Raw genomic sequence first — 23,238 nt, 5'->3', positions numbered from 1 at the left:
ACCAACATGGCAGAATGAGACCCACATAAGCACGTAAACATGAACAATCAATGATTTTATTTCTGAAATTACTGCGAAACAGCCACAGAGCAGGAAACTGTACCTGACATTATTAAACACATTTAAACATAGGAAATATTGTGAATAATAGTGAATAATAGTCTCTTTTAGATTACCTTTATTCAGTGCTAAGAGTGCTTTTGCACAGGATCTCACATGTTCTGTCACTCTGCTGGATACTGAAATGGTAAAATATTGTAAGTGGTTGTCCAGTGCATCAGGGTGTGTACTGGACTCTAACATGTTAGTCGGGGAATCGTTACACAGCAGAGAAAACACTGAGACTATGTCCTGGATATGCTAGCGTAAGGATTGCTGCCATCGAGACAACTAAACACATGCTCTGGACTAGAGCAGCATAAAAACCCTATAAATGTAAACACCAAGAAGAAAAACTGGAATCACATGCGTGTAGCCTTCAGCGGTGTGTGCAGACCATTGGTCTCATTGCTCTCTGCTGCCTCCCGCAGCATCATCCCTGTAACTGTAAGTGGGATGGTAACAGCTGTGTCCTGAATCAGCATGTGTTTAGAGGACTGTGCAATAACAACACAAGGGTTTTGGCTTTTTGCATGGCTCCTCCTCTTCCTCAGGCAAAGGTGTGGCCACCAAGCTATTGCCCCGCCTCTCACAGATGGAGTGAGAAGAGGCCAGGGAGATGGACGTGACCCTGCCGCACACCAGCTCGGCGGCGTTGCCCTCCACAACAGAGACATCAGTGACGGTCCTCTCTCTAAGAGAAACATCATCGTCGTCTTCATCGATGAGTGCGATGCTGTCACAGGCATCCACTTGTGTGAACCCCAACATGCACGTGTCCTCACAGCTCACACCCACAGAGGACGACCTCTCCACAGACTCCTCTCCGCCATCCGCCATGCTAGACTCCGCCTCCGAGAAATCATTCTGGCTCCTCCCCTCACCGCATTGGCTCCTCCCCCTAGTGGGATGGATCTCACCAGCTCTCCGCACGTCAAGCTGCTCGTTGCTGTCCATCTGTCTCAGGCCATTCGACATCGACCTGAGCACTGTGTCATCACACACGCCATCCTGTCTGTCACACACATTGGCCTCTCTGTCCAGGTGACTGGACCTCTGGGCAGAGAGTTCCTCCAGGGTTGTGACCACTGAGGTCAAAGGTAGGTTTTGCACTGTCCTGCGGGCGTCCAGGAACAGCATGGTGCTTTTCGTAGCATGCTCAGTAGAGGACAGGAGCCTGTTCATCAGGTTCTTCGGCTACTTCACATATGGCGTTTTTCTACCAGAGCCTGAGAGACAGAGAGATGGACATACAGAAAGAGAGAAAGAAAAGGAGAAAGAACCTCGAGAACCAGTGTACACATCACCACTAATTGCTTTAAATAATACAAATACAATCAAATGTCACAGCACTCATTAAAACGAAAGTATAAAACGGTGCAGCTGCCCCTGCACATGTAGCATTCACTGTAGCAGACCTACCTGTGTCAGGGCTTCTGGCACCGCACTAAAGCCACACTCTAGTACCTCCGCATGAGCAGGAGAGATTAACAGAGACTGTGCTATTAAAAGGTAGGAGCACTGCCGTGGCTGGGCTAAGCACACCCAGTGCCAGGAAGAGCTGTGTCTGTCTGATGCTGAGGAGAGAGACTGTTCCAGAAGAGAAGAGGCTGGCATGAGGTGCTTGTTCCGCTGAGGCGAGTGAAGAAGGGAGAACCTCTGATGGAGCAAAAATAACTCTGAATCCCCATGAGATTCCTGAGTGGAAGACAAGGCTGCTACCCAGCGTTCCTTTAAAAGTCCCTCTCTGACACACACACACACACACACACACACATTCCAGTTCCTTCTCTCTCTCTCTGACATACGCAATCAAGTGCCTACTCTCTTTCTGACACACACACACACAATCAAGCTCCTTTTCTCTCTCACTGACACATAGTCCAATTCCTTCTCTTCCTGTCTGACACACACACACACACACACACAGTCAAGCTCCTCTCCCTCTCTAAGAAACACACACACACAATCCACCTCCAGCTCTCCCTCTCTGATTCAGACAGCACACACCCAATCTAATGACACCACAAAAAACAGTATGTGAGTTATCAGGGTGCAGGTGGAGTCTTACCAAAGCAGTGTCTCAGCTCTGTAGGAGTGCTCTGAACATTCACTCTGGTTTCGCTCAGGTCATTGCGCTGATACCCACACCATCTGGACCACCTCGATCACTGTGAAGGAGGCGGAGCCTCACAGAGCATCTGTGCGTGCATGGGTCTGCACTCCAGCCAATGAATCTCTCCCTACCACACAGCATGTTTGACAGAATCAGGCCTTTGTGAATTAACCATCACTGTTATGTTTGTGTGACAGAACATTCATGGCCAAAGCACACCACGGTCACGCCACGGACACGCCACGGTCACACTGCCAGCTCATTTGCCCCTATGTTAATTCCTTACGCATAAGGGTGTATAAGAAACAGTGTGTGCAGTTTCCCTCAAAAAATTATATTCTGAATCACCCATCATAGGTAGTTCATGTAATGCTTTGAATGTGGTGATTTTTGTCTGTGAAACTTGTGTGGTGTGAGATCTGTTCAAACTGGATTATTCTTCATCGTGACACCATGTCTTAAACTACGCGTTCTGACGTCTGGAAACGTCGAAAAAAAAAGTCAAGAAAACAGCAGCAGAAGAAACAGTTATGACAGGCCTGTCACGCCTCACACAGCCAAACCAACCACAGTGCTGCACCTCCCCTCCCAAGCACACAAACCACAAAGAGAATAAAGGCCTTACGACACAACTAGGAGATACTGTAGATCCAATTTCAAGAACCAAGCATGCTCAGATACATCACAGATAACTCAGGACTGAGACACTTAAGATTAAGAGTCCTGTACACAGTCGTTCTACTTCACTGGTTATGAGATGAATTTTACGTAAGCTTGGGAGTATGGACATTTCCCTTTCTCCACATATGCAGGGAGATTACTGTTATCTTCATCCGTTAAAGTATCTCCACCTGCAAGATGAGGATCTGTGCATCTGTGAGGAAGGCTGTACTCCTTATTCTCATAAATATTTAATTATAATGCTCATGAAACATTCTTTCATACATGTAATTACAGACAAGGCAGGCCTGAGGGCACCGCAGAGCTCTAAAAGACAGACACACTGCTCCTGAATAGAGCACAGCCGCATGGCTTTAGACCCCTGCTGCCCCCTGGTGGCCCTACTCTGCTATTACAGCCCAAACCTGGTGCTCAGAGTCCTTTTAAAACAGTAGTATAATGACTAGAGACTGTATTATACAACAGGCTTTTCTGACAGCAAAGTGTGTGAGGAAAAAAAGGCTCAAAATACAAGAGTACTGGTAAGTATTTTATTGAATATGAGGACTTTACTGCATCACATCACACGTGTGAACATTCAGGTGTTCTGAAACAGGGTCACTGCCCTGGGGTCCATCTGGAATTTGTACTCACAGTGTTCAGGTGGTTGTAGTAGTATGTATATGTAGAATTTTGTATACATGTATATACACACGTAGAACTCTGCAGTTTTTGCAGCGGACGTTCTCGGCTTCAGTGTAACACGACATCACACACCGAGTAGAGAAACAGTTTCGTCCCACCACTCCTATTCTACAGTCTCTCTATCGCCCCCATCAGGAGCAGTGCACCTGTCCTCTGGTCCTCCATGTGAAGGACGTAGTTTCTGCATGGCTGCGTGTCCGGGCCAGCTGTCGTCTCGCTGATCCTGATGTTGACGGCTTTCGGTAAGGAGAGAGGGTGTGTGTAGCGCACAGTCAGGGTGAGAGGAGCTCTCATGGCCTCGGCTCCTGAACACACACACAAACACACACGTGCATGTCTATGTGCTTTATGACACTGACAGTTCTTGTTCTGTGCTGTCAGCTACATCTATATTTGGTGTGTACGGGAAGACTTAACACACATGTAGAACAAGCTCCACCTATCCAAGAGAGACAGCAGTAAACTGACCTCAGACCAGTGCTCCAAGTTATTGTATCTGGCAGTTGCAGTCAAAACTGTGTGTGTGGGCTTAGAGCAGCTGTGGTCCAGGGAACAGAAGATCTGGTGACCTCTTACCTTTCAGCTTCTCTGTCTCTGCCAGACACCTGGAGAGAGACCACAGGGATGTGGGACAGCCATACCCGAGCACCGAGACCGGAACGGGGAGGACGTGCTCCGAGCACACACCCCCCACACCTGCCCACCATGGAACTGCTACCTTAACACACCTCACACACATTCCTGACAGAGTGAGAGGGATGGAGAAGTGAGTTGTGTGTGTACATACAGCAACTATGTGCCACCCTCTGTATTGGTAGTGTGTGTGTGTGTGTGTGTGTGTGTGTGTGTGTGTGTGTGTACTTACCCTCAGCATCTTGTGCATCGAGCTGCAGTGTGTGTGTGTACGCAGCCCTTGGGGAGAGCAGAGTGAGGATGCTGGTCCAGACTAGCTCTCCCTGCTGGAGGCTTTTAGCACTGAGTCTAAGCACCACCTCCACCCCTCCACTCACACTCCTGTACTCCATCACCTCCACCTGCAGGGAGAACGTGCCTCTCTTCAGCTCATCCAGGGGCTGCAGCAGTTGCACCGTCTCACACACGCGCACCAGCCCTGACAAAGACACACACACACACACACATTATATATATATATATATATATATATATGGGCGTTTCCACAGTTGAAGAGGCTTCACTCTTAGTAATATTATGAATAACAACATAATGGAATGCAGCACTTTGGTGGAAGGTGCACTCACGTTAAGTTACTTCATAAATAATCTTGAGTGGAAGGGATTTTTATTGTTGCCTTGCGAGTAAAAATTAAAGTATTTAATAATACTGTTCCCTACATATGGTTTCCATAATCCATAAAATAAAACACAAGGAAAACTCACCGCGAGGATTTAACTTAAAGCGGTCTGAACATACGACCATGTTGAGTAAGCGGGCGAAGAGGAACTCGGGGTAGAGCAGCGGGATGTCCCTAAACTCGCTGTCTGGGTAGTCCCCGCCATAGCCCACAGCACTGCAGTACCTCCGCAGAGAGGTCGCCTCGTACCTACAGGACAGGGTTATAATGGGTTACACCTGTTGGATTGACACCAGTCATCCTGCTCCTCCATGACAGGACACCCAGACCTACTGACGTTCACTTCACAGCTCAACGTGTTATTTTGTCCGACTGAAATCAACGTACCTGCAGTTAATTAGTGAAAAAGCAAGTTCGTCATTTGTATTTTTCTCCGTTAATTGACCGCGTTTCTTCCAAACAGACCGGGATATATATCTAATCAGTAAATACACATAACCTGGCAAGCGCCGTTTCCAGTCAAACACCGCAGTAGTTGTAAAAAGGGAGTGAGAAGTGTAAAAATGAATATAGAAAAAATAACTCAGACATCCAGTACCAACTACAGCGATTGTTGCGAAAAACGTGTCCATTTCAGCTCTGGTTCCGTGTCTTTGGAAACTAGATTTAGGTTAACAAGCAATGAAAAATATTCTAGGAGATTACGCACGTTTACAACAAAGAAAAGCTTTCGTTTTTAACTTCACGTAACATTGTTAGAAAAAATAAGGCGGCTATATGAACCATTAACCTCTCGATTGCCCTCTAGCGCCTGGGAATGGCAGCTGCGCAATGTCCAAATTCGAACTACAAGTAATACAATAGTGATCGCATGATCTTGTTACTTGGCATCGATGAGGCAGAGACGTGTAGAGGAATGAGGTAATATTTTATTGTTTAGAAATATTCACTATGATAACATTGTATACTCATTACAAATATACTCCGAAGTAGAGAACAAACTGGGGTAACGTTGGTCATGAGATATGTATGTCCATTATGTGTGACTCAGAGGTGTTATAAGGCACTTTTTCAGCTACTAATTCAAAAATCCTTGCATGCATTTTATAATTAATATTAATAAAGTTGAATAAAGATTTGTATACATTTGATAAATGTCACCAAATATTTATTTTTTGGTAACAAAATTACCAGATTATATTTCATTCTCCAGTGTGATCAACAACAATTCATAAACAGTAACTCTGACAGAATAGTTTCAGGTATTGTGTATTTAAGAACATTCACCAGTATCAGTAGTCTGGCACAGTGCCAAGGGCTCAGTGTGAGCTCAGCGATTTCAGCAAATGGACAGTGAGCATTCAGTGACGGCTACAGCACTGCCTTCCTCACCAAGTTAAACCAATCACAGCATCTCACTCAGCTACACCAATTACAGCACTGCCTCCCTCACCCAGCTACACCAATCACAGAGCTGCCTCCCTCACCCAGCTACACCAATCACAGAGCTGCCTCCCTCACCCAGCTAAACCACCACAACACTGCCCCTCCTTATCCTTCTAAACCAAGCACAAAGGGTATAAAAGCTTTGCCTGCATGAGTAAGCGAGTGTGTGTATGTGAGACTGTAGTTCTGCCTTCAGGAATTGAGCATTCTCAGATGTTTCACTGAGGCTGAGACAGTTGATTAAAAGTCCTGTAGACAAAATGTGCACCATTAGTTCTGCATAATTGTTTATGTAATTAGGAGTATGAATATTTCCCTTTCTCCACATATCCAGGGAGATTACTGTTATCTTCATCCGTTAAAGTATCTCCACCTGCAAGATGAGATTGTGCATGTGAGGAAGGCTGTACTCCTCATCCTCATAAATATTTAATTATAATGCTCATGAAACATTCTTTCATACATGTAATTACAGAAAAGGCAGGCCTGAGGGCACCGCAGAGCTCTAAAAGACAGACACACTGCTCCTGAATAGAGCACAGCAGCATGGCTTTAGACCCCTGCTGCCCCCTGATGGCCCTACTCTGCTATTACAGCCCAACCCTGGTGCTCAGAGTCCTTTTAAAACAGTAGTATAATGACTAGAGACTGTATTATACAACAGGCTTTTCTGACAGCAAAGTGTGTGAGGAAAAAAAGGCTCAAAATACAAGAGTACTGGTAAGTATTTTATTGAATATGAGGGAACACTTTACTGCATCACATCACACATGTGAACATTCAGGTGTTCTGAAACAGGGTCACTGCCCTGGGGTCCATCTGGAATTTGTACTCAGTGTTCAGGGGATTGTAGTAGTATGTATATGTAGAATTTTGTATATATGTATATACACACGTAGAACTCTGCAGTTTTTTCAGCGGACGTTCTCGGCTTCAGTGTAAGACGACATCACACACCGAGGAGAGAAACAGTTTCGTCCCACCACTCCTATTCTACAGTCTCTCTATCGCCCCCATCAGGAGCAGTGCACCTGTCCTCTGGTCCTCCATGTGAAGGACGTAGTTTCTGCATGGCTGCGTGTCCGGGCCAGCTGTCATCTCGCTGATCCTGATGTTGACGGCTTTCGGTAAGGAGAGAGGGTGTGTGTAGCGCACAGTCAGGGTGAGAGGAGCTCTCACGGCCTCGGCTCCTGAACACACACACACACACACACACACACACACACACACACACACGTGCATGTCTATGTGCTTTATGACACTGACAGTTCTTGTTCTGTGCTGTCAGCTACATCTATATTTGGTGTGTACGGGAAGACTTAACACACATGTAGAACAAGCTCCACCTATCCAAGAGAGACAGCAGTAAACTGACCTCAGACCAGTGCTCCAAGTTATTGTATCTGGCAGTTGCAGTCAAAACTGTGTGTGTGGGCTTAGAGCAGCTGTGGTCCAGGGAACAGAAGATCTGGTGACCTCTTACCTTTCAGCTTCTCTGTCTCTGCCAGACACCTGGAGAGAGACCACAGGGATGTGGGACAGCCATACCCGAGCACCGAGACCGGAACGGGGAGGACGTGCTCCGAGCACACACCCCCCACACCTGCCCACCATGGAACTGCTACCTTAACACACCTCACACACATTCCTGACAGAGTGAGAGGGATGGAGAAGTGAGTTGTGTGTGTACATACAGCAACTATGTGCCACCCTCTGTATTGGTAGTGTGTGTGTGTGTGTGTGTGTGTGTGTGTGTGTGTGTGTGTGTGTGTGTGTGTGCGTGTACTTACCCTCAGCATCTTGTGCATCGAGCTGCAGTGTGTGTGTGTACGCAGCCCTTGGGGAGAGCAGAGTGAGGATGCTGGTCCAGACTAGCTCTCCCTGCTGGAGGCTTTTAGCACTGAGTCTAAGCACCACCTCCACCCCTCCACTCACACTCCTGTACTCCATCACCTCCACCTGCAAGGAGAACGTGCCTCTCTTCAGCTCGTCCAGGGGCTGCAGCAGTTGCACCGTCTCACACACGCGCACCAGCCCTGACAAAGACACACACACACATTATTTCTATTTATATATATATATATATATATATATATATATATATATATATATGGGCGTTTCCACAGTTGAAGAGGCTTCACTCTTAGTAATATTATGAATAACAACATAATAGAATGCAGCACTTTGGTGGAAGGTGCACTCACGTTAAGTTACTTCATAAATAATCTTGGGTTGAAGCGATTTTTATTGTTGCCTTGCGAGTAAAAAATAAAGTATTTAATAATACTGCTTCCTACATATGGTTTCCATAATCCATAAAATAACAAAACAAGGAAAACTCACCGCGAGGATTTAACTTAAAGCGGTCTGAACACACGACCATGTTGAGTAAGCGGGCGAAGAGGAACTCGGGGTAGAGCAGCGGGATGTCCCTAAACTCGCTGTCTGGGTAGTCCCCGCCATAGCCCACAGCACTGCAGTACCTCCGCAGAGAGGTCGCCTCGTACCTACAGGACAGGGTTATAATGGGTTACACCTGTTGGATTGACACCAGTCATCCTGCTCCTCCATGACAGGACACCCAGACCTACTGACGTTCACTTCACAGCTCAACGTGTTATTTTGTCCGACTGAAATCAACGTACCTGCAGTTAATTAGTGAAAAAGCAAGTTCGTCATTTGTATTTTTCTCCGTTAATTGACCGCGTTTCTTCCAAACAGACCGGGATATATATCTAATCAGTAAATACACATAACTTGGCAAGCGCCGTTTCCAGTCAAACACCGTAGTAGTTGTAAAAAGGAAGTGAGAAGTGTAAAAATGAATATAGAAAAAATAACTCAGACATCCAGTACCAACTACAGCGATTGTTGCGAAAAACGTGTCCATTTCAGCTCTGGTTCCGAAACTATTTTAGGTTAAAGAGCAATCAGAAACGTTAGAAGGAGGTTACACACATAATAGAGCAAAGGTGGCCGTATTTAACTTTCATATAACAGTTTCAGAAAAATAAGGCGGCTATATGAACCACTAACCTCTCTATTGCCCTCTAGCGCCTGGGAATGGCAGCTGCGCAATGTCCAAATTCGAACTACAAGTAATACGATAGTGATCGCATGATCTTGTTACTTGGCATCGATGAGGCAGAGACGTGTAGAGGAATGAGGTAATATTTTATTGTTTAGAAATATTCACTATGATAACATTGTATACTCATTACAAATATACACCAAAGTAGAGAACAAACTACTCTATGAGATATTTGGGTCAATTTTGTGTGACTCAGAGGTGGTATAAGGCACTTTTTCAGCTACTAATTCAAAAATCTTTGCATACATTTTATCAATGAATATTAATACAATTGAATAAAGATTTGTATACATTTGATAAATGTCACCAAATATTTATTTTTTGGTAACAAAATTACCAGATTATATTTCGTCCTCCAGTGTGATCAACAACAAATCATAAACAATAACTCTGACAGAATAGTTTCAGGTATTGTGTATTTAAGAACATTCACCAGTATCAGTAGTCTGGCACACTGCCAAGGGCTAAGTGTGAGCTCAGTGAGTTTTCTTCAGTCTGAGATCAACCACCCCGCTGATCACATCAGCCGAACAGAAGCAACAGGACAATGCAGACAGAGTTTACCCCAATCAGAGGCACTGCAACACAAGACACACAACACACATACAGCAGACTTGGGCTGAACAGTCTGTGGTTTAATATACTTGTGAATATACTTCTACATAAGGGTCACACTGTTTGCACCAAATGGGGCAGCCTGAATCAGACCCCACATAGATGCTGTCTGCACTGTCGGTTCTGAAGAACTGCTTTTTAAAAACGTCTTAACGTCCTCTCTGACTCGACCTCTAGTTTACAACTCTTTTGTGTTTTTAACTTTTCTCGTGAATATCCCAGTACTCTTGTTCAGTTACGTCTGAAGTTGACATTTGAACAAGCTTTTAAAAAAACTACCATGGGCTACTTCTCATAGTAGTGTTGCTCGTCTGCTTCGTAGCAATGTAGTAATATTGTGCTCTCCACGACAGGGGGCGCTGCTGAACTGCATGTACCGCGCGCATCACAGTCCTCACAGATCGGATCAGGGTCATCAGCCGCGAGCTGATACCGGGCTCGTGATACCGTGATGACGTCACAGGCGGTGGGCCTACCAGTTCTGACACGAATTCAGCGTTTGTCTTTTGTTAAATGCAAAGTTATACAGGCTATATAGATATATTGGGTTTTTTTCTGTAAAGAGGTCGAATGCCACGAAAATAATATAATAGAGCGTTTGAGTTTAATTCTGGCGCTTATTCTGCATGTTGCTATTGGAACGTAATGTCATGTGTGACTTTCATTTGACGTTTTTTTTTTCCACTGTAGTAACTGCATTTCTATTTGGCACAAATTTCTCTCGATAATATCTGCATACTAAAGCTGTCCGCAAGCACACGGTCCTGGCTGGTGCGTTACACCCTCTCGACAGTGAAGACAAACGCGAAAACCACAGACGTCCCCAACTTAATGTTTTTAGTAAAACTTCTGAGGTCAAATAGTGTTTACAGGGACAAGAGGTTTAAACATTGGATTAGACGATCCTGGGTAGGCTTCAACAGAACTCAGGGTAAAATAAATTATCTCATCACCAGCCTCCGGACGGTATAGAAAAACAATCTCTTAGGACAAGGTCAAAATAAGTCTTCTCATGGAATGAAGTGGTAACGGGTTACAACTGGTGTAGTTATTGAATATCAGTTGGCATGTGTTACACTAATATGTAAAACAAGGGAGAGTGAATGCATAATCACTTTTGAAAAATGTATAAAAATGTGGGTTCTTTGTTTGATTGTTGGATATTCTCCGCCTCGGTAATGCTTGTTAACCTTATCCTGAAATAAAGGACTGGGCCAGCTATTCTCTTCTACTAATTCCGAAGTCTGCGTCTTTGTTTTAGATTTAAGATTAGCTGATTGAGGATTTAGGAACCACATTACTCAGATTGGCTAGAAGCAACATTTGGAATCATATTAGTTATGTTAAATTATTTTTCCATGCTGGAACTTTTTCAACTTTTTTTTTTTTTTTACAGTGTGTGTGTAACTCATTTACAAAACATGTTAATTCAAATTGTGTTTAAGTTTGTTGTAAGTTGTTAATAATTTGTGTTTCATGTTTACCTTTTAAACTGTAATTAAGCGCATTACGCGCACCTGGACCTACTATAAAACGCCCACGCGCAGTGCGGCCAGATTGAGCTCACCGTGTTTTGCAGCCATGTGGTCGGCGATAGCGCGAGCACTAGCGGTTTGCGCGGTTTGCCTACTTTTGCACGGTGAGAAACGGTCGTTTTTATCGTCCATCGCCGGCACGAGATTACGTTCGGCTATGTGCCCGATTAAGTAACTTACTCGCTCATTATTTCTAATCAGCAGGTCATTCGGTTCGTTGTTATGGCGCTTGGTGTCTCTGCTCAAGTAACTTGAACTGACGTTGCGCTTTTGCTTTTTGCCTTTTAACTGATGACAGAGGCTGAGTGCAACAAGCTCTCAAGCGCACTGGACTGCGGTTGTGTAACGCAGATGCGCTCTCTCTCTCTTTCTCTCTCTCTCTCTCTCTCTCTCTCTCTCTCTCTCTCTCTCGTAGTCGTCGTCGTCGTGCGAGGGGAGATGAGTACGACGCCCCTGAGTTGCCGATTTGGCACGACTCCGTGTAAAGACGGCTCGGAGTGCTTGCTTTTTAGCCACGTGTGCGACGGTGAGCGAGACTGCCCCGACGGTTCTGACGAGGAGAACTGCGAGTCCGTGTGCAGCACGGGTGAGGTTGTTAAGTGATTTGGTTAATGCTGTGGGCATTTGTTTAGAGGAGCAGCATTCCTAACGGCATCTTCAGCGCAAAGGAAAGCTGACTGAGTGTTTTTGCCTCTCATATCTTACTGAGAATAGTTAACTTTAAAGGACTTGTCTCAGGCTATCACCACATGACTGTCCGCAAGTATCTTACAATACTTCACTTATTCGTGAGGCTTTGAACGAAATCAAGTTTTCAAACAGGTGTGATCAGAGAAGTTTTAATTGGAATGACTTTTAATTAGCACACCTCCCAGTCTCCCTCTATCAATGAGTAAGTCCGTCACCTGTGATTCTGACCCCAGATGAGTTCCAGTGTGCACATGGTAGGAAGTGTATCGAGCGGAGGCAGGTGTGTGACGGCGAGGCTCAGTGTCAGGACCGCTCGGACGAGGTGAACTGCTTCAACCCAGACGGGGGTTGTGCGCACCGCTGTGACCGGAACAAGTGCCTGCCGGAGTCCTTTGTCTGTGACGGGCAGACAGACTGTGAAGACGGCAGCGACGAGGCCCAGTGTGGTGGGTTCAACGTGCACACTGATCATCCTGTGCTCTCATCTCAATGAGTGGTTTAAGGAAGAGAGATCGTCTTAAAATAACTCCATTCCTAAATTGTGCTGTTAGATTGTAGAAATGCAATGTTATTGATTTGTTTCTACTTTTGCGATGCTAAGGTAGAAAAATCAAGCTTTATTTGTGTGGTGTGTAGTGGTAGTCTAGTTTGGCTAAGCAAAGCTAGTGTCCAATCATTCATGGATGGATGTTGGTAGCATTACCATCATGTGCCCTGTGCTCCCTGATGGCCTTCTGTAGTTCACTGTTCAATTCCTGGGTCTGGATTACATCTGCACTGTGCACCATGGTGTTTGCCCTGTGTTCTCACACACTGAGAGGGGCATTCCATCAGCTGTGTGAGAGCAGGAGAAATACAGACTCCATTGTGCAGAATATGGGATTACGAGAAGATGGGATTGATTTTTCAAAGTTACTGTGCAGGTTCAGCAGCACACATGATCTTTTATTCCTCTGATCACATCTAAGCAGATGCTGAAGATGCTAAAGATGCTGGTGGTGTGGAGGAGGTGCAGGAAAAGCCTCAGGAGGGCCCTGCAGCCGAGGGGTTGCCACGGCGATGCCTGCTGGGCTCCATGCTGTGTAGGGACGGCAGCGACTGCATCCTCTACAGCCATGTGTGTGACGGGGAGGAGGACTGCAGCGACGGCTCAGACGAGGACCAGTGCGTCTCGGCGTGTGGGGACGGTGAGCACCTGCGTGCTGGTTAGCTGGTTAGGCAGACTGACCAGCCTGCTAGTAATGCTTGCTGGTTAGCTAGCTAGAGACCATATGCTGGCTCCTGTGCTCGACACCCTGTTTTGAGGGTGAATTCTGTTCTATATGTATATGGCATTTCAGAAGTCAAATCAGGCTTTTATAAGCCTGAGTTTCAAATCGTCAGCCCATTGGTCAGTTCAATTCTGAACACGACTGGTTTTTTTGTATTTTCTGGTGTTCCTGTGTGGCTGCACAGTGCAATCTTGACTTCACCTCCCAGTCTCCCTCTATCAATGAGTAAGCCCGTCACCTGTGATTCTGACCCCAGATGAGTTCCAGTGTGCACATGGTAGGAAGTGTATCGAGCAGAGGCAGGTGTGCGACGGCGAGGCTCAGTGTCAGGACCGCTCGGACGAGGTGAACTGCTTCAACCCAGACGGGGGTTGTGCGCACCGCTGTGACCGGAACAAGTGCCTGCCGGAGTCCTTTGTCTGTGACGGGCAGACAGACTGTGAAGACGGCAGCGACGAGGCCCAGTGTGGTGGGGGCTCATCCAGACACCCAGATCAACTCCAACACATGCTTTAGCAGTGACGGAGGAGTTCTTGAGCAATAGGGTTCTTGCCATGCTTACTGAATCTGTAGGTGGAGGAGTCTGCAGTGTGCAGGAGTTCCAGTGCAGCAGTGGACAGTGTGTGCTCTCCAGCGCGGTGTGTGACGGCCACTGGGACTGCAGGGATGGCTCGGACGAGGTCGACTGTGCCAACCGCACAGAGTGCAGCCAGGCCCAGCTCCGCTGCCCAAACAGCCACCAGTGTCTGCTGCAGGGCTGGATCTGCGACAGAGAGGATGACTGCAGCGATGCTGCGGACGAGCAGGTTGGGCCTCGTGGGTCACATGCTTGTTTGAACTGGTGGTATTTTTAGTCCTGTTGAATCTGCATTAAGATTCTATTACAGAATTAATCAATTGAACGAATTGTTGAATTTCTTAAGTTTTCTTGTGCCATGGACTATCTGTACTGTGTGTGTAGAACTGTGAGGAGTCTCTGCAGTGTGGTGCGTTCCAGTGGCAGTGTGCCTCTCAGACGCAGTGTGTTCCTCAGAGCTGGCGCTGTGATGGCACCAAAGACTGCAGAGATGAGGGTGATGAAGCTGGATGTGAGTGTTGATGCACACAGGCCACACATGATGATGATGATGATGATGATCTACTGAAAACAGTGAGCGTTTGGAACCAGGTGCACGAGCATACTGGCTCTTGTATAGTATGAGTTGGACTCAGGCCATCGGATACTAACAAATAAATAGTCCACTCCAGCTGTGTGTGTTTGTTTTCAGGTGAGCCTGTGTCTTGTGCCCCTCACCTGTTCCAGTGTGGGAGCTCCGAGTGTCTGAACCCATCTCTCCTTTGTAATGGACTCCCAGACTGTCAGGATGGATCTGATGAGGGCAGAATGTGCTCAGACACGTGCTCTGACCAGTCACAGTGTGCACAGGATTGCTACAGCACACCTACGGGAAAAGTAGGCCTACAGATCTTATCCACACGCATGGTTTAGTATAGGCAGGGTAATGGACACGCACCTGTAGATGCATTTCCTGTGATGCAGAGGAAGAGCAGCAATGCAAATCTGTATTTGCTCTGTTGACTTTGAGCCTGTCACAGATCCTAGAGCCACCTGTTTGGATGTGTGGTCAAAAGCTTCTCTGCATGTGTAGCTTTGCTGGTGCAGGGTAGGCTACCGGCCTGTAGATGGCGGTGTGCAGTGTGTAGACATGGACGAGTGTGCGGAGACTCCGGCAGTGTGCGACCACGCCTGCGTGAACACGGACGGCTCCTTCCAGTGCTCCTGTAACCACGGTTACATTCTGGAGCCTGATGGAAGCAGCTGCAAGTTTATAGGTAAGATTTGGACAGCATGACCTGTTCACAATCTCTGAGGTGTGGATTACCTGTTGTTTTGCTCCAGCACCTCTGAAATGGTCAGCTGTGTACCACCCCGGGGGTGGGGCGGCGAGGACAGTGTGCGATTCCCATGGTAAAAGACAGTTTGGAATAGGATTCCAGAGTTCCAAAATTGGCACACAGGTGTCATCTAAAGCAGTGGTTCTCAACCTTTTGTACCATCTCAAATTTTGACTCTCCAAGTACCACCATAATGACTTCTCATAATAAAATGTGAGACCACCAGTGGTACATGGAGGAATGTCGACTATGGTCTGAGAAACCGTGATCTAAACACTTACTTGGGTGTTTTTTTGATTGGTCATGGAGTTCAGGCGACAGTATCGGTTGGTCTGTGGGCTCGCCAAGGAAAGCTTGGTGTGACCACTGACCCTGCATTCATGTTCCAGGTGAGTCGTACCTTCTGGCATCCGTGCAGGCGGAGCTGCTCCTCCTAGGCCTGCACTCCTCCAACCGGACTGTGCTGCTCAGCGCCCAACAGCGGCCTGTCCTCTCCCTCGACGTGGACTGGCGTGAGCAGAGGGTGTACTGGGTGGGTGTGGGTGGAGACGCAGTTGAATGGGTCACTCTGGACCGCAAGCTCGCCGGCACTCTGGTACGAGGTGAGAAGAGCTCGTCCACATGACACACCACAGTGCTAAACTACACCATGCTCTGACCCTTTGGAGCAAATATTCAACTCTGCAATTTTTAGGTTTCTCTGCTCTGATTCATCCGTGTCAAGCTGGGGTGCTCACAATTAATAGAGAAACAGTTTAGTTCACCACATTGGCTAATGGTCACCAGTTCGATGCAAATCTGAGACCAGAACTGGGTGTGTTTGAGCAGAGAAACTCCAGTGACTGTGGAACTTCTGGCGCTAAAACTCGGACCTGTACGGGACGCGTACCTGTCCTACCTGCAGGTGTGAGGGCGGAGTGCGTGGCAGTGGATTGGGTGGGGAGGTGCCTGTACTGGACAGACGGAGAGGCTAGGCAGATAAATGCTGTGGGGCTGGAGGGCCAGGGGGCAGACCCTGTGGTCATCATAGACGAGGACATGGAACAGCCATGTGCACTGGCTCTCCTGCCAGAAACTGGGTACTCGTGCACGCACATGTACACACCAATATGGAATTTGGAATTCTAGTACGAGATGTTTAACAGTGACTGCGGCATGAATATGGTGCTGGTAGCCATTTTAACTATGTGCTTGTGAACAAAGCTTTATTAATGCAAGTCCAGTGTCTGCACAACTCCATCCACACAGTGTCGGCCCATGCGGGTGTAGCCAGGCTAGCCTGGGTCTCTGCTCTGTGCCACTCAGGTTGATGTTCTGGTCGGAAACGGGGGCGGAGGCTCGGCTGCAGCGCGCGGGGATGGACGGTTCGGCACGGCGGGTGCTGCTGCGTGGGCCGCTGCGCTGGCCCGCCAGCCTCGCCGTGGACGCATCCCACGGCCGACTCTACTGGAGCGATGCCGGGCTGGCTTGCATCGGCTCGGTCACACTGGAGGGAGATGACATGAAGGTAGCTGGAGCCCCTGTAGCATGCAGGCCTCTAACCCCCCTGCTGTGTAGAAGCACTGTCCTCAAGCTTTCTGTCCCTGAAGCTCTTCCAGCTGACGGAGAGTCCCAGTCCATTCTCGGTGGCGGTGTTCGAAAGTGCCCTCTACTGGTCGGACACGCGCAGGGGGACAGTTCAGATGGCCCAGAAGAGCTCGGGCAAGCAGAGACGGGTCCTGCTCAAACAGCCAGGCCAGGCGCTCGGCATCAAGGGAAGTCCAGCCTCTGCGTGGCTCTGGGACGGGGAATTGGTTGTACTGAAACACCATGACCTGACTGAGGAAGCTCAGATTAAGGGTGCAAAAGTGCTGTCTGTGTACAAGTATAGAGCTGTGGTTTTGATTGGTTAAACAGGTGGTTCGTGCATTGTCGCAGTCGAGTGTGGAGAACCCGTGCGTGTTGACGCGCTGCTCTCACCAGTGTGTGTTGGCACCTGGGCTCAGAGGCGTGTGCAAGTGCCCGTCTCTGCTGGAGCTGGATCAGGACGGACTCGCCTGCTCCAAACCTGATGACTCCGCCTTCCTCCTGCTCCTGACCCCCACAGCAATATCACAGGTACACGCACTGCTGACTGCTGCAGATTGCTTGCACACCTTTGCCATCATACACTCCAGTCTGCTCACTCTTCACCTGCGTATGGTTTGCAGGTGTATATGCACAGGCGGCACACGGCTGCGGGTGTGCGAGGCTGGCCGGAGGAGCGCGCACTCTCCCTCCCTGGGGTGAAGCGTCCCGCGGCGTTGGCTGTGTGGGACAGTGCGGCATACGTGTGGGACGCGGGTCAGATGGCTGTGCGCGTGTTCAGTCTGAGCCGCGCGAGCGGGACTGCCCACCGCTCTACGTTTGTGCTGCGTGGAGACACGCTGGTGGCGCTGGCTGTCGACTGGATCACGGGCGCCCTGGTGTGGAGCGGCGCTGAGCGTCCGGGGCTGCTGGTGACGTCCGTCCGGGGCGAGCACACCGCCCTCCTGCTCCGCCACGCTGTGGGTGCGGTGGGGGCCATCGCGCTGCATCCACCCAGTGCCCGTCTCTGCTTCACCAACTCCCCCGTGCCTGGCACCAACACCACTGCCGCTCCCACGCCTGGCGTAATCTTGGAGTGTGCCCACATGGATGGCCAGAACCGCACCGCTGTCTGGACTAAAGCTGTCCGGCCCATCTCTCTGAGTCTGTCAAACAACGGAGACGTGCTTTACTGGGCTGATGCCGGTGAGGAAGCGCATGGCTATGGAGATGCATTTGTACACTTCTATCGGTGCTGTGAAAGGGTGAAGACCAGAAACTTGAATGAACAGAGGGCTGTAAAACTGATGAGATGCAGTCAGATGTCTGTGGCTCCTTTTTGTGTGTTCCTTTTAGGTCTTGGAGTAATTGCCTCAGTTGGGATTAATGGATATAAATATAAAGCAATAAAACTGGAGGAGTCTGTCGTGGCTTTTGCTCTGGCTGACCGCGTCCTGGTCTGGGTGACTAGACAAGGTCAGTGCTGTTCACCTGGGAGCTAACCCAGTGAGGGTTCTGAAGCTTCAATGTAAACTTCTCTCGGTTGCTCTTCCAGATTCCACTAAATGCTGGTTCAGTGATGACCACCAGAGAGCAAGACTGTGGTTTGAAGTGGAAACTGAAGTTGTAGATATGAAGGCCTTCAGTAAGACCAGTCAGAAAGGTCTCTATCCACCTTTTTAATACTTATCCACACATAATAAGGATTTAATGTAAAGAATTTAATATAATTTCACTCCAGGCAAATGAGATTTAGTCTATGCTACATCTTTGTTGAACGTAAACACTTCTCATCCCCCACACTGCCGTCTCGCACTTCCAGGCACCAACGCCTGCTCTAACAGGAACGGTGGCTGCAGGCATCTGTGCCTGGCGTTTCCGGGTGGCCGCACGTGCCGCTGTGCCCACGGTTACGTCCCCGTTAATGAAACGGACTGCGTGTTGGACTCTCGCTGCCCGTCGGGCACGAGGGCGTGTCTTCGTGGTGATGCTTGCGTGCCCCAAGAGTACTTCTGCAATGGCCGTCCAGACTGCCCCGACAGCTCCGATGAGATCTGTGAGTGCCTTCCCTCCTGCTGTAGACTGTCTGGTCCAAAGGTTTGGAGTTCAGGCCTTCACCTCAGGGCTGAATGGAGACACCTTCATCTATGAACCGTGTTTGTAAATGCTCACTGTGATTTCAGGTTTCAAAGACGAAGCAAAATCTGGTGAGGACACTGGAACAGTTACTGCAGCGCCACCTGCGACTCGACCGAAGTCTTATGATGGCCCTGTTCTAGTGAAGACCTCTCACATTCCTAAATCCCCTTCTCCAATGGGTCCAGATTCTCTGGATGCCGTTTTGGTGAAGAGTTTGGGTGTCGACGGTGGCGTCCTCACCAGTTCTGTGCCACTCTCGCCCGTGGAGGTGGTCCCGGCAGACGCTGTCGATGTTAAAGTGGGAGGCACAGATTCGGAAGCATGTGGTGCTCGGCTGTGTAACGGGAATGGGATGTGCGTGCGGCAGGACGAGATGACGGTGTGCGAGTGCGTGGCAGGCTACAGCGGCGACCGCTGTCAGGAGCACGTGGGCGAGGCTATGCAGGGTCCCGTTGTATATGCCGCAGCAGGACTGTGTGTCGCTGTGGTCGCAATTGGAGTTGCTGTGGGGATTATACGGAGGAAAAAGGCAGCAAGCCAAAGGTAACCATGACTGCGACTTGTCACGTGGAGCTTTCACTTCCTGGTGTGGACGTGGCTGATCCAAACGGTCAAGGGCTTCTAGGGTCCAGTTCTGTGGGGTTCATGCACTGCACACTGGTTTTGTATTTTGCTTTTGCACAACTCGATTGCCTTGCTCATTGTGATCTGAAGATTCATCAGGTGGAGGTTTCTGGGACTGCTGCTCACTTGAATTTGATTAAAATGTTGGTTCTGCATTCAAAACTCTGATATAATGGTGGGGGTTTTTTTGGTTTTTTTTAAATAACGGATGTTTTCAAAGCAGCTTTCCAACGTGTGTGTGTGTGTAGGCAGGCAGAACCTATCCTGAGGGAGCCCAGTATGCGGGATCTGGAGAAGAGGGAGGAGCCTACCACAGTGAACTACACCAGAGAAACGGTGCCCCCAGATGTCAGTGTGTAGATGAGATTGCCGTGCCCCCCCTGTCACGAGCTTCACTGTGTGGGCACAGCCATCTGTCTAACGGAGTTCTCTTCTCTCCTGCAGGATGTGAGCTCTGCGGTGGACTAGCCTCCAAACTCTCTGCTCAGTGTCTTCAGATGAAATAAAGCTGTTGAAATGAGACCAGTGTTGCCACTTTGTCTTGAGCTTCTTTATGTGGAAAATGTAGTCCCTTCTGGGAATGTGTATATAATTCCAGACTACACACAGGGCCTTCCCATCCTGATCCCAGGCCAGTCTCATCTTGGTCTACTACAGACTGGCATAATCCAACCCCACTGGGCTGGTCTGCAGGATGGATGTTCTTGGAAGGAAGTCCTGCCTCATTAGACTGCATCTCCTCCTGTTAGAATTCCACCAGATGTGTGGGGGAAAAGCTCATTTCTAGTTTCCCAGGAAGTGAGCAGGCTCTGACCATCTTTTGGTGCCAGCTGGGGGGGTGGGAACTTCCATTTTAGGAAGTAAAAAAAGAAAATTCATGATTTAGTTTTTTATAAGTGTGTAGAAAGGGGACTTGGCTGCTCTAAGCCCAACCACCTACAGGCTCCAGTGCTGTAGGGGGTCTGAACCCTGCTGGTGCTTCAGCCTCTTTCTGGATCTCCCACCCATGGGGCTTCCTCCCCCTAGCAGAGCTTCAGGGCTGAGGGAAGCTCAGCTCAGATCTGGCCTGCCTTGTCCTCAGTCTGGGCTTGAATGATGACGAACTACCTGCCCTTACGGTGCCCAATGCGTCTCCCAGCCCTTGAGAGCAGGCACCTTTTTGATGGGGAAATGTCAGACCTCAAACACCTGCACATGACCCAGATGTTCCTTATCTGAGGCCAGTGCAGACGACATGCAGGGCTGAAGAATTTGGCTTGAAGCAAAATGAGTCTCAATGTAGGCAAGTTGTGGTCACAGGACACTGATGCACAGTTTTCTCCACATCTGGTCTATGATTTAATGTGTTTTGCCTCGGCATTCTGCAGTAATTCTCCTGCTACCAGAGGAAGTGTGGTGATGCGTCAGGCAGAGGGTTCAGCTTTGTTGCGGTTGGTCTGCTTGAAAACTAGTTTTTATTGGGTGTTTGCTTGTTTCACAATTTTGTTCCTGATATGGCAACATCGGTCACTCAGCCCTTTAATTTGCATCCTCTCAAGGATTAACAGCAGACATTTAAAATGAAATGAGCCTGAGCTGAAAATATTTGAATGTAGGAGCATGTGAACATCTCTTTGGTAAACTGTGCTCATATAAATATTCTAGTTGGTGTCGCTCGCAGCCCAGGAGTGACGAGCCTGATATTTGTGTTGTGTAGTAACATTTACAAGGATATAAAGTTTGTTATCCAAGGACAGCAGGAGACACCAGCTAATCCTTTTGACCTTCATTTTCATGCAGTTTTTTGAGGAGCACATTCAGTAAGTACTGCTGGAGATGAGAATTACGAGAAACAGGTTACTGTTTCTATTGGCAAGAGAGGCTTGAATCTGTTTATACAGGAGTTGGACAAGTAACAGCATCAGGCCACGTAGTAAGACTCATTCAGTCTAGAAATACTGCTGAATATATCCGTGTTCATATCTACTAGGGGAAATTTAAGATTTCTCAGAGTCTGCTGTCTTGTGTAGCAGGGAATAGCATGCAGGAAATGTGTGGAATGAGGTGGAAGGTTCTTGGCATTTTGTCAACACAACCAATTCAGATTGGTGGAAAATCACAAGGTCTACTGATCTTTCCATATAGAGTCTAAATAAAGGGCAAGTTTCCCAGATGTGGATTAAGTCTAGTTTTAGTGGATCACTGTTGGAAATTTGTTGGGTTTTTTTTAGCAGTCATATGCTGAATCTGGTTCAGAGAGTGTGGCCATAAGTTTAAGATCAAGAAAGTACAGGGTTTTGCTAAAGGTCCTTTTAGGTCTGAACCCTAAGTGCTTTTTAACTGAATCCTGACACCGCTACTCAAAAGCCAATTTAATGATATTCCAGATTTAATTTGTTGAGTAACTGGAGGTAAAGAGTGTTTATTCTTAAGGCACATGTTTTAACAGTTAAAGTGCAGCTGGTTGTTTTTCAGAAGCGAGATGGACAGAGTGAGAACAGTGCTGTTCCTAATCATGGTGGCATCATTTACACAGAGCAAGACTGTTAGTTTTTATAAAGATGCCAGTGTTAGTTGACTCATACAGATGACCTTCTTATTTTACACTATGTAGTTAATCTGTTACATGGGGAATGACTCCACAGGGAATGACATTGGGATTCCTCTGGATTTACTGTGTACATAAATCATGACGATTGAGGGGTGGGGGTGTGTGTGTAACTGAAAACATATGAAGCTTTTCTCTCTGCATATGCTTCGTCTCAGGTCCTGTGGCGTAACATTCACACAGATGAAAGTGATGAATCCTCCGAGGAGATTGCACTACCTGGAACCCTGAAGCCCATTCTGCTGACCACGGCTGAGCCAAGCACACCAGACCTCCACGTCAAAAGTGGCACCACCTTCCTATCTGGTGCTGATGTAGCTACACCTCCACCCCCACCCTTGGACACTGCCATCGTTCTAGTCAACACATCCACCCCCCTCATTCCTCCGGTCCCCAGCCAGGCTGGGACCACAGCAGATCCACTTTTCACGAGCAGCCCTATCATTTCCACACCACATGAGAGCCGAGGAGACATATAATTACCCGAGTATACTGGGAACTGTAACTCACCATTAGACTTCACCAGTCACCACAAGTGTTATTTTATAGCTTTATCACTCCAGAAGAAAAAGCGTGCAGTTTTTAGATTAGCAATTAGAGCTTTGTCAATGTTATAGTGAATTATCCATTTCAGTTTTCTGTCAAGGTTATAGTGGATTAGTCATTAGTTTTTCTGTCAGCTCCTGTTACTCCACTGTTTGCAGGTGTTGATGCTGAGTCAACTGTAACACGCGGTCGCTGAAATGACCTGAGCTGACCCCACCCAAACCCCATGCTCCTGGTGCAGTTCCATTAACATGTTGCTTTTACAAATGAACATATATTTTAAACATTTTTATATAACAGGACATTTTAAAGCCCATGACGGAACATATATAAATGTGCATATCATATTCAAGTCTAATAA

General features: G+C 47.8%; 4 protein-coding genes across 7 annotated transcripts; 1 reads left to right on the top strand and 3 right to left on the bottom strand.

The window, feature by feature from the left end:
- Positions 1-47: 47 nt before the first annotated feature.
- si:ch211-12e13.12 (uncharacterized) lies at positions 48-2,259 on the bottom strand. Of its 4 annotated transcripts, none has more exons than XM_027029758.3 (3): positions 2,171-2,259; positions 1,522-1,758; positions 48-1,328 (listed from the first exon to the last, which is right to left on the bottom strand). In XM_027029758.3, exon 3 carries the CDS (start codon positions 1,282-1,284, stop codon positions 589-591), a length of 696 nt encoding a protein of 231 aa, XP_026885559.2. In that variant the 5' UTR covers positions 1,285-1,328; positions 1,522-1,758; positions 2,171-2,259; the 3' UTR covers positions 48-588. The 4 variants fall into 4 exon arrangements, with proteins under 4 accessions (XP_026885559.2, XP_026885560.2, XP_035382154.1 ...); XM_027029759.3 differs by having other exon boundaries at positions 1,522-1,797; positions 2,171-2,257; XM_035526261.2 differs by lacking the exon at positions 1,522-1,758.
- A 1,153-nt stretch (positions 2,260-3,412) lies between these two features.
- LOC145643285 (uncharacterized) lies at positions 3,413-5,657 on the bottom strand. The gene is made up of 5 exons (XM_035526231.2): positions 5,280-5,657; positions 4,978-5,141; positions 4,446-4,691; positions 4,157-4,321; positions 3,413-3,885 (listed from the first exon to the last, which is right to left on the bottom strand). The coding sequence occupies exons 1-5, from the start codon at positions 5,522-5,524 to the stop codon at positions 3,689-3,691; spliced, it is 1,017 nt and encodes a 338-aa protein (XP_035382124.1). The 5' UTR covers positions 5,525-5,657; the 3' UTR covers positions 3,413-3,688.
- Positions 5,658-7,053: 1,396 nt separating this feature from the next.
- On the bottom strand, positions 7,054-9,358 carry si:ch211-12e13.1 (uncharacterized). Its single transcript, XM_035526232.2, has 5 exons — positions 8,984-9,358; positions 8,682-8,845; positions 8,129-8,374; positions 7,822-7,986; positions 7,054-7,528 (listed from the first exon to the last, which is right to left on the bottom strand). The coding sequence occupies exons 1-5, from the start codon at positions 9,226-9,228 to the stop codon at positions 7,332-7,334; spliced, it is 1,017 nt and encodes a 338-aa protein (XP_035382125.1). The 5' UTR covers positions 9,229-9,358; the 3' UTR covers positions 7,054-7,331.
- A 160-nt stretch (positions 9,359-9,518) lies between these two features.
- Positions 9,519-23,237, top strand: lrp13a (low-density lipoprotein receptor related-protein 13 a). Its single transcript, XM_081698584.1, has 22 exons — positions 9,519-12,165; positions 12,503-12,715; positions 13,241-13,456; positions 13,797-14,009; positions 14,114-14,346; positions 14,502-14,628; positions 14,809-14,993; positions 15,190-15,373; positions 15,826-16,038; positions 16,161-16,165; positions 16,196-16,515; positions 16,742-16,943; positions 17,026-17,199; positions 17,333-17,533; positions 17,626-18,187; positions 18,338-18,457; positions 18,537-18,644; positions 18,804-19,037; positions 19,165-19,663; positions 19,993-20,092; positions 20,189-21,543; positions 22,490-23,237. Exons 1-21 carry the CDS (start codon positions 11,871-11,873, stop codon positions 20,210-20,212), a joined length of 4,428 nt encoding a protein of 1,475 aa, XP_081554710.1. The 5' UTR covers positions 9,519-11,870; the 3' UTR covers positions 20,213-21,543; positions 22,490-23,237.
- The last annotated feature ends 1 nt before the right edge of the window (position 23,238 follows it).

Source organism: Electrophorus electricus, chromosome 1 (genome assembly GCF_041902795.1).
Source record: "Electrophorus electricus isolate QZ-2024a chromosome 1, ASM4190279v1, whole genome shotgun sequence".
In the NCBI taxonomy this organism is placed as follows: Eukaryota; Metazoa; Chordata; class Actinopteri; order Gymnotiformes; family Gymnotidae; genus Electrophorus; species Electrophorus electricus.
This window is presented reverse-complemented; position numbering and strand designations above follow the sequence as displayed.

Coding starts and splice junctions, on each gene's coding strand:
- si:ch211-12e13.12 (XM_027029758.3), bottom strand. CDS start 1,284: ATGAACAGGCTCCTGTCCTCTACTGAGCATGCTACGAAAAGCACCATG.
- LOC145643285 (XM_035526231.2), bottom strand. CDS start 5,524: ATGGACACGTTTTTCGCAACAATCGCTGTAGTTGGTACTGGATGTCTG. Junction 4,692..4,977: donor CTTTAAGTTAAATCCTCGCG/GTGAGTTTTCCT, acceptor TGTCTTTGTCAG/GGCTGGTGCGCGTGTGTGAG. Junction 4,322..4,445: donor CGATGCACAAGATGCTGAGG/GTAAGTACACAC, acceptor TCACTCTGTCAG/GAATGTGTGTGAGGTGTGTT.
- si:ch211-12e13.1 (XM_035526232.2), bottom strand. CDS start 9,228: ATGGACACGTTTTTCGCAACAATCGCTGTAGTTGGTACTGGATGTCTG. Junction 8,846..8,983: donor TTTTCACTAATTAACTGCAG/GTACGTTGATTT, acceptor CCTGTCCTGTAG/GTACGAGGCGACCTCTCTGC. Junction 8,375..8,681: donor CTTTAAGTTAAATCCTCGCG/GTGAGTTTTCCT, acceptor TGTCTTTGTCAG/GGCTGGTGCGCGTGTGTGAG.
- lrp13a (XM_081698584.1), top strand. CDS start 11,871: ATGACAGAGGCTGAGTGCAACAAGCTCTCAAGCGCACTGGACTGCGGT. Junction 14,994..15,189: donor ACAGCACACCTACGGGAAAA/GTAGGCCTACAG, acceptor CTGCATGTGTAG/CTTTGCTGGTGCAGGGTAGG. Junction 16,944..17,025: donor TGGAGGGAGATGACATGAAG/GTAGCTGGAGCC, acceptor CTGTCCCTGAAG/CTCTTCCAGCTGACGGAGAG.